The 14,742-nt window shown below is 38.7% G+C and overlaps 1 protein-coding gene across 31 annotated transcripts in view; it reads right to left on the minus strand.

Annotated features, from left to right (window-relative positions):
• The window catches only part of KMT2C (lysine methyltransferase 2C), a 269,708-nt gene that overhangs the window by 172,579 nt on the left and 82,387 nt on the right, over positions 1 to 14,742 (minus strand). For 25 of the 31 annotated variants that reach the window (XM_070616947.1, XM_070616928.1, XM_070616948.1 and 22 more), the window contains exon 3: positions 1,856 to 1,997. In XM_070616947.1, the coding sequence (XP_070473048.1) occupies positions 1,856 to 1,997 (142 nt within the window). The remainder of the gene's footprint in view (positions 1 to 1,855; positions 1,998 to 14,742) is intronic. The other 6 variants (XM_070616944.1, XM_070616935.1, XM_070616929.1 and 3 more) reach the window with 1 other exon arrangement.

Raw genomic sequence — 14,742 nt, forward strand, 5'->3', positions numbered from 1 at the left:
TCTGAAATTCTTTCAAAATTAAATTCCATAGGGTAAAGAAACATGAGGTCTGAGTCTTAAGGGAAACCCTCTTAAAAACAAAATATAATGTATAATAAATAGAAAAAAATATCAATCCAATAGAAAGCAGAAAAAAGTATCGCACTCACAGAGCTCACATGACAGCAAGGGAGAGAAATAATCAAATGAGCTGGGAAATCATAGGTGCCACAAAGAAAAATAAAGTGGGATTACTGCGTAAAATGTGGTGAGGCCTGCTGTTTTCTTTTTTTTTCATCCTCTTTTATTTTGAAACTTTTCAAACCTTCTCCAAAATGGGGGGAGGGGAGTAGAGAACAGTAATAAGAACACCTGTATACCCCTACCCCAGGTTCACATCATGGGCTCTCTTTTCCTAAATTGACTGAAACTAAGTTGAGACAAGAGGATGTTAGGGAAGGCCTCTCTGGGGAGGTAAGCCATGTGACAGAGAGCACAGCCAGCTCTAAGGCCCTCAAACAGAATCACAATTGGCATGTGTGAGGAGCAGTGGGCAGATGGTAGCACAGGAAGCAACAAGTGAAGTCAGAGAGGTAGCCCAGGTCAGAACACAACCTGTGAAACATGGTGTGGATTTGAAATATCAAATATCATTTACATATTTAATTTAAATTTAACAGCCAGCCATTCAAGAGAGTGCAGGGAGACCTGATTTACGTTTTAGAACGATCATTTTTGCAACTATGCTAAGAACAATCTGGACTGTGGAAGTAAAGGGAAGAAGCAGAGAGGCCAGTTAAAAGGCAACTATGGCCTCCTAAGGCTAACAGGGGCTCGAACCAAGATGGTAGGGAAGTTAAGAGGGTAGGGACTTGTTTGGGATATCTTCTTAAGCTGAGCTATGAACTTTAGGATATAAGATATGAGAAAAGATAGAAACCAAGGATTAACTCAAAAGGTTTTGGCATAAGCAACTGGGTGAATATTGGTATTATCTATTGAAATGGAGAAATTCTGGGGAGATTTGGGGCATGGGTGGGGTCAAAATCAAGAGTGGTTTTGGACATGTTATGGGTGAGGTGTCTAGTATACTTTCAAATGGAGATGTCAAGCAGACAGAGGGATAGGAAAGTCTGGTGGTTCAGAGGAAGGTGCGCCCTGGAAGTATAAATGTGGGGTTCATCAGCATACAGACAGGATTTAGCTATCAAATTGAACGAGTGCTCCCAGGGAGTGAGTCTAGAGATAAAAGCAGACATGCTGAAGACTTTGGCCTCAGGACTCCAACATCATAAAGGTGGGGAGTCTCAAAGAAGCCATCAAAAGACAAAACAAGGAGGGAGCTGTGCCAAAAGCAAAAGAGAAAACATTTCAAGAAGATGGGAATATTCAACTATGGATGATTTCACAGTTTTATTCACGTCTTTCAAATAAGGTCTAAAAAATACAAGACTTCAAAGCTGAATTATACACAGATGGGTTATAACGTCCTGTATTTCTTTTTTTAGAGAATGAAGAGAGGGTAAGGAGCAAGTGTATAAACTTAAGTTTACAGGTAAATGTCAAAAATCAATCCTTATGCTAAAAGTTCAGAGTTATTTCCCCTAGTAGGAACAGCACACTGGTCATATTCTGTTGTGGGCTGAGGAAAGTAGAGCAACACGCGAGGCTATCACTCAGTTCTACGTCACCTGAGCCCACACAGACGCTCTATCCCAACTACACACAGAGCTATCAGCCTCAAACCTAAAGCTGCTAAATAATAAAATTCCATCCAGATTTACGTCCTGAGCTTGTACTCTGGATTTTCTCTATGGTCAATTCACTGCCCTTCCTCTTGTCACTAACTCCAATGCAGCTGCCTTCGTTCTCTAACCTGATTTTGGCTTCTACACCAACAGAGACCAGGGAGCTCGCAGATTCCTCAGACACAGAACGCTGAAGGGCTGGCATCGGCTGTTTGCTGCTGTCCGCTTCTCCTTCAGCATCCTCTTCTGCAGACTGTTCTTTGATTTCTGCTTAACAGTAAACAAGAGAATACAAAGTCATTTTTAGATTTACATCAATCTTTGGTGAACTAATCTATAAAGTATACGTCACAAAGGAAAAAGAATGAAACAACAAATGACAATACTTCACTGATACAGGAAACGTATGTACATAATTAATGGCACTGTTTATATTTATTCTGTATTGTAAAATGACAATCAAAATAGTGTAAAACGTGGCATACTTTTCCTTGTCCCCAAATTACAATTGACTCAGAGAAGTTCATCTTAGTAATAACTGTTAACAACCTTATTTTCAGGATTATATCAGTTCATCGACAGAACAAACGTATTTCAATGTGACATTTAAAAAAAGTTTCTTCATAATTTTTAAATTGAAATTATCATTAATTTAAAACATTCATTACACCCTCTAATTGCCAGCCATTCTAAAAGCTAAGTTATTGGAAAGAACACACCTTGACTCCATTGCCTTTTTCAATTATCCTCAAGACTCCAACTCCAAACATCTCAAACACTTTCTTCTTAAGAGGCAACCGCACTGCTGAGAGGATTTTCAAACACTGTCACCCCTAATATCATTCTTCTCTTTGAATAAAAATGACATAGCTGAATTCTTTTCTAACTTGAAGTTTACTTCGACCTTTCCTGCACCATCCACAAACCAAAAAACAAAATAACCCAAAAAACCAACTTAGAGTCCTTCACGCTCCTCCTCTCTGTCTTTCCTTCCTCTTACCACCAAACTTCATGAAACAGGACTTTGGAGTGACTGGACTCCATGACCTTTCCCCTCAACTAACCCTTCCTAAGGGGCATCATCCTCCCACTACAGCACTGTTCTCTCCACCACCACTGATCACAATAGAATAATCCAGGGGCCACATGCAGGCCCTCGAACATTCTAGAAATTCGTCTGGCACCAGAAACTACCTCCTCCTTAGTGAAATGCTCTTCTATCCTTTGTAAGCTGGGAGATATAATGGGTTACTAGAGGCTTGAAGTCATAAAGACTGGTCTGAAGTATCAGTTCTACTAACTATACAACTTTATGTGAAGTCCTCTCTCTCAGCCTTGATTTACTAGCTTGTAAAATTAGAAAACTACCATCTATCTCATGAGGTTGCTAACAAAGATTAAATGATCTAATACCTGTCTCTTCAGCTGTATCTTTTAGACCTCTCAATGTAGAGCCTTCTGTATGTCCTTTTGTGCTCTTATTTGATGAACTTAATTATTATCCAGGTTTCAACAATCTCCTTCGGACTTATTGATGTTCAAATCAACATCTCTAGCCCTAACTCCTCTCTTGAGTTTCAGACCTTATTTTAACTGCATACCAGACATATCTAACAGCTTGAACGCCAACTTTCACACCAAATTTGATCTCATCTCTCAGATTAGCACTTCAATCTGACTTCCCTATTTCTGTGACTATCAAAAGTCTCCTAGACTCAAAATGAATTTTAGGGAACTATTCTGACGAATAATTTTGAGAACTATTAATCGTTTAGTTAGAAAAACTACAAATAATTGTGAATCCTGTCAAATCATAAAATTAATGATGAGATGAGGCAAACAGATGGTTTTGGTTTTCCTATTTAAAATAACATGTTTCTTTTTTAAACTGAATTAGAAAAGTTGACCATAAATTAAGTGGTTGTAGACCCTATCAATCACAGTGTCTGCCCTAAGTCACAAAAAATTGATATGGAGTACCCCTAAATCAAATCTACAAATATAAAATACGTTTGTATCAAAGAAAGATTATAAAAAGATTTACAAATTTTACTATATTAAAATATTAAATTTCTATACATATGACAAAAGATCCCATGAACAAAATGAAAAAATATGTCACAAATTGAAAGAAAATATTTGTACTCCCAGAAAGATATTCAAGTCCAGAATATACAATGAACTCCACAAACAAGGCACACAACCCTGTAGAAAAATGGACGAAAGACAAAATCCATACTCTCTTTCTTTTATACTATTCAGGTTTTAGTAGAGAACATAACTGCTCAGGTACAGATTGTATTTCCCAACCTTCTTTGCAGCTAAGCATGTCAAGTCTCTCAACAGAATATGACCAGAAGCAACTTCTACATCATTTAAAAGGAAGGATTTGCTCTGGACTAAATTATGTTCCCTCTTTCCTTTGGATTGGAAAATTGACTTGTCAGCAACCCAGCTGCAATGACACAGATGAGAACAACACTCTAGGAGAGGCCAGAGAAACAAGATGGAAGGAACTTCGGTCCATAAACCACCACAGGGAGCAAAGATACCTCCTCAGCCAGGACCTTTCATTCTCAGAAATAACGCATGAAAGAACAATAAATTTGTTTTATTTAAGTCACTGCTGTACTTCGGGGTCTCTGTTACAGCAGTTTAATTCATGCCCTAATTAACACAGAAACTAGTATCAGGGGTGGGGAACTGCCATAACAAAAACTTAAAATAGGTAGATTGGTGATCAGAGGATGAGAATAGTGATACTGGAGTCTGGAAATCAACTGAACTTCTTTATGCTGTATCAAAATATTTGGTAGAACTGTGAGCTGCAATAACTTGGAAAGCAGACCAGGTACCTACAGAGCCTGTAGCTCTAAGGGAAAGTATCAGGAAGAGCCAGAGTTATTTTGTGTTGCCTGCCCTGTAAGTGCTTTTACAACCAAAGGGAAAAAGAAATACAGTTCTGCTAAAGAGATTCTCTTTGTCTGCTGCATTCAAAGTACCATAAAATGACCATATAAAAAATATCTCTAAGGGAGTATTTCATTTCTACCCAGAGATACCCAGAGCACGTGTGAGATATGCTTTTTTGTACTACTCTTATTACCAGGTAACAAGAAAGGGTAAGAGTCAAGAGAAGAGATGAGAACTTTAAAGAAAGAATAAGAAGAGTGCCTCAGAAGCTGACAAACATGAGCCAAATGGCCCAGGGTCACATGCCATTACCCTGCCGGAACACCTTCCTCCTGAGAGCCAGCTCCATTTAGCCTCCACCCCAAACTGTTCCCTCGGTAGGAATGACCTGTCTGCTCCCTCTGATTATGCTGCCATCTACCACTTAGGGCCTTTAGTCAAAATTTCTCTTCTTCTGGCAAATTGTAGTACAATCCCAGTTACTCCCATATTTGTCACCCTCAAAAATAAAATACGTAACACTTTCAACATTTTTAGGGGCTTTTTAATTGCTTATAACTAAGAGGAAATAGGCAGAGGATAGTCTGTTTGTCTCTGTCTTTTTCTCTCAAAATAGACCTAGAAAGAAATGTGAAGGTTAAACATGAATGTTAATGGTAGCTTGGTAGGTTTTCAGGTGTACAGCCTTTTGAAATTACGCTCCTTCCATTTCCGAGGGGAAAAAAATAGATTCAGACCACAAGAAACTGTTTTTTTGAAATAGGATCAGGAACAGGCCTGATCCCCGAAGAGGATAATAGTAAGGCAGGCTTACTGGAAGATGAGAGGGCAGGCAGAGTTCTGCTCTGCTGTCCACAGGGTCCTACGAGCTGGAACTGACTCCACAGCACTAAGGACAAAGGCTGTAAGAGTTCATTCTGTTCTCTCCTTTCTCCTCCAGCTATTATCACTACTGGCTCTGCCCATGATCCTAACCTGGATCTGCTAAAGAAACAGTAGGGATTGGCAGGATTTGGTTTTGGTTTTATTTTTTGGCTTAGATTTTGTTGTTGTGGTCATTTGTTCTTTAAAAAATAAGGATGACTCTTACGACTGCTTCCTAGGGAGCAGTTCCACCAAACAGAAACAGAAAAAGATATACCTAAACATATAAAACTACACATAATAGGACCTCTCCTTTTTACCTGCCAGTCTTCATTTAGCAGAATAAGTTAGATATCACTGTCCATCAAAGTCAAGGCAGGACGACTGACCTGGTCTTTACAACTCTCTCTTCTCCTAGCCCAAGTCTTCAAGTGACTGTCAGGGTTTGGCAGCAGGATGTGAAACAAACCGCTCTGGTTGAAAACAATATCCAAACATCCAACCAAAGATGCCATCCAGAGATGTCAACTAGAGATACTCCAAATGAAATGACTGTGAACCCGGTGACAACTGAGGGAACAGTTCTAATGCCAGTACTTGATTATCTGCAGGCTACTACTAAGAATGCACTCTTGAACACCATCCTATGCTCGTACCTAAAGCAAGAAAGCTGGCCATTCAACAATAAAATAGCCCAGGCTCTGCTACTCTGCTACTTAGCAGAGTTTTTGCCTTTCATGAGCTTCTATTCGTTCAAATGTCTACAGTCCAAAACTGTGGAAACTGGAGCAGGCAGATAATTTTTATATTTTAAACATTTCAGTGTTATATTTTTATTCGCTATAAAATCCCCAGTGTATCTTTCTTCTTACTTTGAGCCTGACCTAAAATACAGACACTGCCACTTGGTCACTAAACGCTCTAAAGCCAGAAAGGCAGAGTCCGCTCCAACCCTGGGGATGCTGGCAGGGGTATCCGTAGCACCTAGTGCTTAATCTCAAACCACTCGGTGGCGCATGTGTGGTAGGAACTGTACTAAAGAACCTAGTCATGTGTAAGAGGTTCCCAAGAGAACCTGGATAGCCCGTACACTTCATTCAATGGTATAGCCTATGCGCTGAGCAAATCTGCAAGGACACAAAGGCAAATGGGATACAGTGCTAAATTAGCTCTAAGCCTGCCCTTACACACCACCATTCCACCTCCCATGACTCTCACTGAATCCTAAATAGTTGATTCCATGACACAAAAAAGTTTAAAATTAACAGCAAAGGCTGTTTTGCTGTGTTAGTTAAAAACAAAGGCTTGTAATCAAATGGTCCAGAACGTGTATCCTAGCTCAGTCACTTGCTAGCAATGTGACCTTGGCAAGTTACTTGACCTCATCTCAACCTCAGTTTGCTAATCATTTGAAAGATACCATACAACACTTAGTATAACACTGCCTTTGGGATCAAAAAAGATAATAGACGGAAAGCCCTTAATGCTTTAAGTACATAGTAAGTGAAGGTATGTGGCTGCTATTCTGACTATCCACATTCACAGACTATATTCTAACTATGTATTTACTTTCCCATCTAGCTGGGAAAAATCGAACTCTTGATGTCAGATCACACATTATTAAATTGCATTGAGGGAAGTAATAGAAATAAAGATAACATTTATTTAGTACTTCATGACTCTGTGCTGAGGAGTTAAATCATTATTCTATTTTATTTTATTTTTTCAAAGATTTTATTTTGTCTTTCTCTCCCCAAAGCCCCCTGGTACATAGTTGCGTATTTTCAGTTGTGGGTCCTTCCAGTTGTGGCATGTGGGACGCCACCTCAGCATGGCTTGATGAGCGGTGCCACGTCCACGCCCAGGATTCAAAATGGCAAAACCCTGGGCCACGGAAGCAGAGCACGTGAACTTAACCACTTGGCCACAGGGCCAGCCCCTAAATCATGATATTAGAATGATTTTTTTACCAAACAAAGTTTTGACTACCTACTATGTACCATACATTCTACTCCAATGGTAGCAGAAAAAATAGTCAGGATCCCCACCCTTAATGGACCTAGTCAGGAGACTGCAATGATGACAACAGGTTACGGTGACTGTCATGATGAAGGTACCAGGGACGGTGGGAGTTCAGGGAAGACGTGGCGACGGCAGCTCACAAGCCCAGCTAAACCAAAAGGACACAGAGAAGCGTGCCTGACAGTTCTCCCACTTACTACTTCTCTCCTAAAAGAAGAATTCTAATATCTGACATTTTATCCTCATTTAAAAGATGAAGAAACTAAAGTCTGAAAGTTAAACAACAAGCTCAAGATCACACAGCTAACAGGAAGCCAAGCTGGGAGTGAAATCAGGTTTGGATAACTCCAAAGCCCACGGTGCTCCTTCCTCCACTGCACGCTGCCGGCACGACACACGACTGCACGCATAAGGTCTATGAATAAACTGACGTTAAAGAGAAATGTTAATATTTTTTTTTTTTTTTTTTTTTTTAAATTTTTTTTTTTTTTTTTTAGAGATTTTTTTTTTTTTTATTTTTTTCCTTTTTCTCCCCAAAGCCCCCCCGGTACATAGTTGTGTATTCTTCATTGTGGATTCCTCTAGTTGTGGCATGTGGGACGCTGCCTCAGCGTGGTCTGACGAGCAGTGCCATGTCCGCGCCCAGGATTCGAACCGATGAAACACTGGGCCGCCTGCAGCGGAGCGCGCGAACTTAACCACTCGGCCACGGGGCCAGCCCCAGAGAAATGTTAATATTTTACTAGGACTCTATGTTACTGAGAAATCATTTGTTGACTATGAAGAATATGAGATGAAAACTGAAAATACAGAGTTTTTCTCTTTATTGTATAAGCACTACTGAATAACATTAAAAAGTAGAGAGAACATTTACCTCACAGCCAAGCTCATGGAAATGAAACATTCTGATTTGGACAATTACGAAATTATTTCCCTCAAAGGTTAAATAATTCTTTGAAAGGGCTGTATGAATCCTACAAATATATTCAGCAAACTCACCAACATGACAGCATAATAAACTATAAGACGTCAACAAAAATTCCAGAGTCCAATTATGGCCTCCCTTTACCAACACATAGTACATTCTTTCAAAGTACCCTATCTTCTAATAAATATTTTAATGTATTTAATCAGGGGCTCTAGGATCTTGGCGGGAGAAATTGCATGTTTATTTTTAATAACCGTTGAGATTTAGAATTCTAACAACTAATTTCATTGTGAATATGTACATAGAGTGCTACAGCAATACTTGTGTCTCTGTCACCACTGGAAAGCAAATCATTTCTTATCACACTCAGGTGTTTGCAGATATTCCAAAATATCACTTACCCTCATCACTACTTCAAAATTACAGTAATTATTAAATTAGATTTTACAATTTAAGTGTAAATTTAAAAGAAGAAACATTACAAAATTGGCTTTTTACTATTTTGATAATATTTCAATATAACTTTATTTTTGCCAGCTCATGTATTTTGCTTCAGTCATTTAAAAACATTCTTTGGAAAAGAGTCTGCCAAAGGGGTCAATGTCACACAAAAGTGTAATATTCAGAGGAGACAGGACTCCACTGGACTGTGTGCTCTACAACAGCAGGTGTTATATCTGTTTTACAAACCACGGCCTATCACAAAGCCTGGATGATGTTCAGTAATTGTTTAATTAGTTAATTAATTGTATACTATGTAATATAAAGAAAGCGAATAAATCTCATTACATACATATACAAAAAGCACAGAGAAAATACACAAAATATTTTAAATGGGCTAGTATTTACTAATCATGTTAGTTAAAACGGGCATTCATTTTCTACTAGTTAGCCAAACATTTTACACACTTCCACGCTTTAGTCAACTATTAAGTAGGCTAAAATTTACTTTTCTCTTTCCTAACTTCCTTTACCTCCACAGAATGGCAATATTTTTCATGCTTCCTTTATACTAAGACTACAGAAGAAAACATACCTAAGAAATTGTGTAATCACGTCCTTTGCTTCTTTTCAATAGCAGTGGTCAAAAAAAGTCTGCGTTCTGACAGTTACATTTTCTGGTTGTGTTTGCATGCTACTGAAGCTAGTCTATTTACTACATCCACACATCCAAAATGCGGTGTAAAGCCAAAGAATTAGCACTACACTAGAAACAGCGATCATTTTATTTACCCTTTCTTCACTAAACGACTTAAAATATTGACACTGATTAATAATATGAAGATAGTCACTACTTTCACAGAGCACGTACAGACTTTAAAACGTAAGCAACCAAAAATAAACACACAAAAATGTGAAACATTGGTTTTTTCTAGGAGTTAACACTTTTACAGCTAACTCACTCTCTTTATAGTAGTCCCCCTTATCTGTGGTTTTGCTTTCTGTGGTTTCAGTTACCTGCGGTCAAACATGGTCTGGAAGCAGATGATCCCCTTCTGACCTGTCATCAGAAGGTCAGTACTAGCCTAACGGTACATCACGAGGCCGACATCACTGACCTCACCTCATTGAATCACACTGGCATTTTATCATCTCACATAATCACAAGAAGAAGGGTGAGTACAGCACACTAAGATATTTTGAAAGAGAAAGAGACCACAATCACATAACTTTTACTACAGTTTATTGTTATAATTGTTCTATTTTATTATTGTTGTTGTTAATCTCTTACTGTGCCTACTTTATAAATTAAACTTTATCACAGGTATGTATGCGTAGGAAACAACAGTATAAATAGGGCTCGGTACTAGCCAGTTTCAGCCATCCACTGGGCGTCTTGGAACGTATTTCTCATGGATAACGGAGGGCTACTGTACACTTATCCATAGTTCCATACATTTTCACAAACAGGCATTATTTTTATAACTTTTAATGTGATTTTTTTAAATGCAAGCACAAAAGGATTAAGAATAAGAATCCAATACTTATCAAGAGCGAAAAAACACACCGACATTAACTGAAATAGGAATTGTTAAAAGTCAACTGCTCTCTGGATGTTTAACTATTTAAAGTAGTTCCTTTAGTTTTTCTATGTGACATTTAAAAAACATTTTTAATGGACATTTTTTTTTTGCAATTAATGAAAGCTTAAAATAAAACCAACAAATTAAAATATAAATCTTCACCATATGATAACAGTTATTTATAGTAATCTTAATCTTCTTCTGAGCCTTATCTTTATTTAGGCCTAAAAATTCAAAGCAAATAATATGAAAAGAATATTTAAAGAGGAATCTTCATGGCTAACTTTGAGTAAGTGTTTACTATATCCTAGGCAATGTTGTAAGTGGTTAACAAGCATTAACTCTAACTTCACAACAACCTTATGAAGGTGGCTGCCAGACCTGGGATTTTACACAAGCTTATGTTAGTCTGTTACTGTTTCACAGATGCTAGCAGAAGACACAAGACTCCCGGATCAAAGACTAAGGATTGTATTACTCATCGCACAGCAAGCAGCACAAGCATAAAAATATTACTGTCAGTTGCCAATTGGCCCCCGAGTCTCATGGGGGCATCTCCACGGGCCCAAATGAATGCCTATACTCACACTGAACTGCATTACAAGGAAGGAACAAAGAGCGTGGGGAACCCGCTACTTTTGCAGTGAGCATTAAACAAGCCTGCTCTTGGTCCCAGAGGAAGACATTGCTTCATTCTTTAAGGCTGCTCACGGCAAACACAACCCTGAGAAATGGCCCAGAGGAAGAGCAGTCAAGGCCTTCCATTCTCACCTTACCCAATAGGATGTGTAGGGTGCAAGAGATCCATGGAAGACTATCTCCCAAAAGTAGCTACTATCATCATCTCCATTTTATACAGGAGGAAACAAGGTAAGAGGTTAAGGAACTTTGCTCAAGAACACAATTAGTAGAGGAGCCTGGATTCAAACACAGACGGTCTGGCTCCAGAGTCTAAATTGCTACTTGCACCCGTGGCCAAGTGGTTAAGTTCATGCACTCCGCTTTGGCGACCCAGGGTTTCACTCGTTCAGATCCTGGGCATGGACAGGGCACTGCTCGTCAGGCCACACTGAGGCGGCGTCCTACATGCTACAACTAGAAGGACCCACAACTAAAGATATGCAACTATGTACAGGGGGGCTTTGAGAAGAAAAAGGAAAAATAAAATCTTTAAACTGCTAACCACTCTTAATTGAAGAGTGTGAAAAGTGTGAGCTGAAGTGAAGAAATTAAAGAAAACAAAATAATTACAGAACTGAAAATAAGAGGAACCACATGAAGCAACGACAATAATTCTGAAAACAATGTTGGTGATGTGGAGGATGGACTAGAAAAAATATATAGAAGAATCTAAAACGTGGAAGTAATGAAAGAAGATTAGTCAAGGGAGATGAATAACACACAACAAATATGCATGATTGCTATTACTTGACCAAGAAAACACACTGAATGGAAAAAAATATTCAAAGAGTCTACGGAAGGAAACATTCTTGAAACAAATAAAGATGGAATCTACAAATCAAATCTGCAGGTCAAAGCAGATCAATCAAAGCAGCAGAAAAAATGAGCTGCCCACCTGCCCCATCCCTTAACAGAAAAAGCAGGTAAAAGGGAAGGGAGCAGATGCAGGATCTCCACAATATAATCTCTAAGTATGACCTATGTAGTAAACACCAAGGTTGCCTCTTGGCATCCACTCTACGCTTCTGCCATTGAAGCCATCGTGCTGCTCCTATTCCTGTCTCCAGGAGTGAGCTCTCACTATTGCACTGAGATTCCACAGATTGGTTTACTTTGAAAGGACTGAGTAAGAGACAGACATACGATCTAAACTGGTCCAAGAATCCTGTTTAGCTGATAGAGACATGCTCCCTCTGCTTGGATACGGACAGGAAATCATGTAACACCCAAGACTGCAGGCAACCATCTTCCATCAAGAGGAGCCAGCCACAAAAAAAAAAAAAAAAAAAAGGTCCAGAGTTGCAACAAACCAAGCACTTTGTGACAACAGTGAGCCTGAATTAAGCCAACTCAAACCCATCTCACCCTGAACATGACAATACATGACCCATACATTTCCTTCTTTCTTGGAATTTGAGTTATTTTACTTTTAATAACAATATCCTAACTGACTAAATCTAATAAATGGATATCAAGTTTCATACACTATCCAAGGGGACAAAATGGGCTATATATTCAAGTGCCCAGAAAACATTTATGTAAATTAACCACATATTAGGATTCAAACAAAACTCCAGAGAACATCTATTTCCACTAATAGCAGACTAGGTAATTCAGAACAACCCTCCCACTGAAGACAAATAAGAAAGTTGAGTGAAATATTTTAAGAAGTAAATAAGTCTTCAAAGCATCAAAAAACTAACAAGGTAATGAGGAGTTGCCAGACAAAGCTCATGGACACAAGCAGAGAGGAAGGTGAGGTGGGCATTCAGGGCTGCAATTCCCATGGGGGTGTCAGCCACACAGGAAGAGGCAACAAAGAGACTGCACTTGACTTTTGACAGACTCATAACTGGTCCCAGAAGTCTACAACCATCCAGGGGTAGGGGTTCAGGGATGGCAGGAACCACAAAAGGCTGGACAGTAAGAGTAAGAGTGAACCAGAAACAAACCAATCCTTGCAAGGACTGTTGCACAGCTTCAAGTCACATGCTTAGAACAGAAACTACAGCCATGAAACTGAACGGAGGTGGTCCTAGATTACTAGTGCCCTTAGGTACCTGGAAAAAATCAGAGAAAAACTGTCTTTGGAGGGGAAAAAAACACCAATTTACTTCTACAAATAAACTGTCAAATACACTATCAAGCACACAAGCACAGATAACCAGTTATATGAGGAGACAAGAAGACATGAGCAAGAATGAGCAAAACAAATACAACAGAGCCAAAAGAATCCAGACACTGGAATAATCAAACAAAAACTTTAAACCAACTGTATTTACTGTGTTAAAGGTAATAAAACCCAAACATTAACATTTTCCAGAGGGAACTAGAAACTATAAAAAGTAATGCTGCAGGGCTGGCCCTGTAGCCGAGTGGTTAAGTTGGCGTGCTCTGTTTCAGCGGCCCAGGGTTTTGCTGGTTCAGATCCTGGACACGGACATGGCACCACTCATCAGGCCATGCTGAGGCAGCATCCCACAGAGCAGAACCAGAAGGACATACAACTAGAATATACAGCTATGTACTGGGGGTCTTTGGGGAGAAGAAGAAGGAAAAATTAAAGATTGGCAACAGACGTTAGCTCAAGTGCCAATCTTAAAAAATAATAATAATGCTGCAAATTTTTAAAAGAATAATAAATTTTAAAATATAGTAAATGGACTTAGGTAATATGTTTAACAGCAGACGAGACAAAGCCAAAAGGGGATAAGTAAACTGGAACATCTAGCTAAAATGATCTGTCTAGAATAAAAGACAGAGGGACGCAAAGATAAAAAATACAAAAAAGAGGGTAAATGGCAACATACACAGTGATACAGTCTAAAGAGCATTTAACTAGAGAGAAGAAAGAAAGAATGATGCAAAAGTAGTATCTAAATATACAATAGCTGAGAGTTTTCCAAAACTAATGAAGACTTCAAGAAACCTCAAATTCCAAAATGTAAGAAGTGTACAAAGCCAACATAATATAATAAAATTAGAAATGAATGGGGCCGGCCCCGTGGCCTAGTGGTTAAGTTCAGTGCACTCTGCTTTGGCGGCCTGGGTTTGGTTCTGGGGCACTTATCTACACCATTCGTCAGCAGCCATGCAGTAGCAGCAACCCACATACAAAACAGAGGAAGATTAACACAGATGTAAGCTCAGGGCGAATCTTCCTCAGCAAAAAAACAAAGGAATAGAAATTAGTAACAAAAACAAGGAGAAAATCCACACAAATACTTGGAAACTTTCCCAAACACCTCCCAAGTCAGGGAAGTGATCAAAAGTACAACTGAAAAGCATTTAGAAATTAAGGATAATAAAAATAATTAATATCCAAACCTACATAAAATACTAGAAAACTTATTAGGAGAAAAGATGACTCCAGCCTTAAACACTTTTTTTTTCCATTTTAGTAAATAAAGAAAATTAAAGAATTAAACATTTACTCCATAGGCTGGAAAGGACATCCACAAAAATTTCAACAGCTAACATGAGACAAATAAGTAAATTTATCAAGATTGCAAAGTACAAGGCAAACATACAAAAATAAATCAAATTTTTATATATTAGCAATGTATAATTGGAAATCACTTTT

Source organism: Equus przewalskii, chromosome 4, assembly GCF_037783145.1.
Source record: "Equus przewalskii isolate Varuska chromosome 4, EquPr2, whole genome shotgun sequence".
Taxonomy (NCBI): Eukaryota; Metazoa; Chordata; class Mammalia; order Perissodactyla; family Equidae; genus Equus; species Equus przewalskii.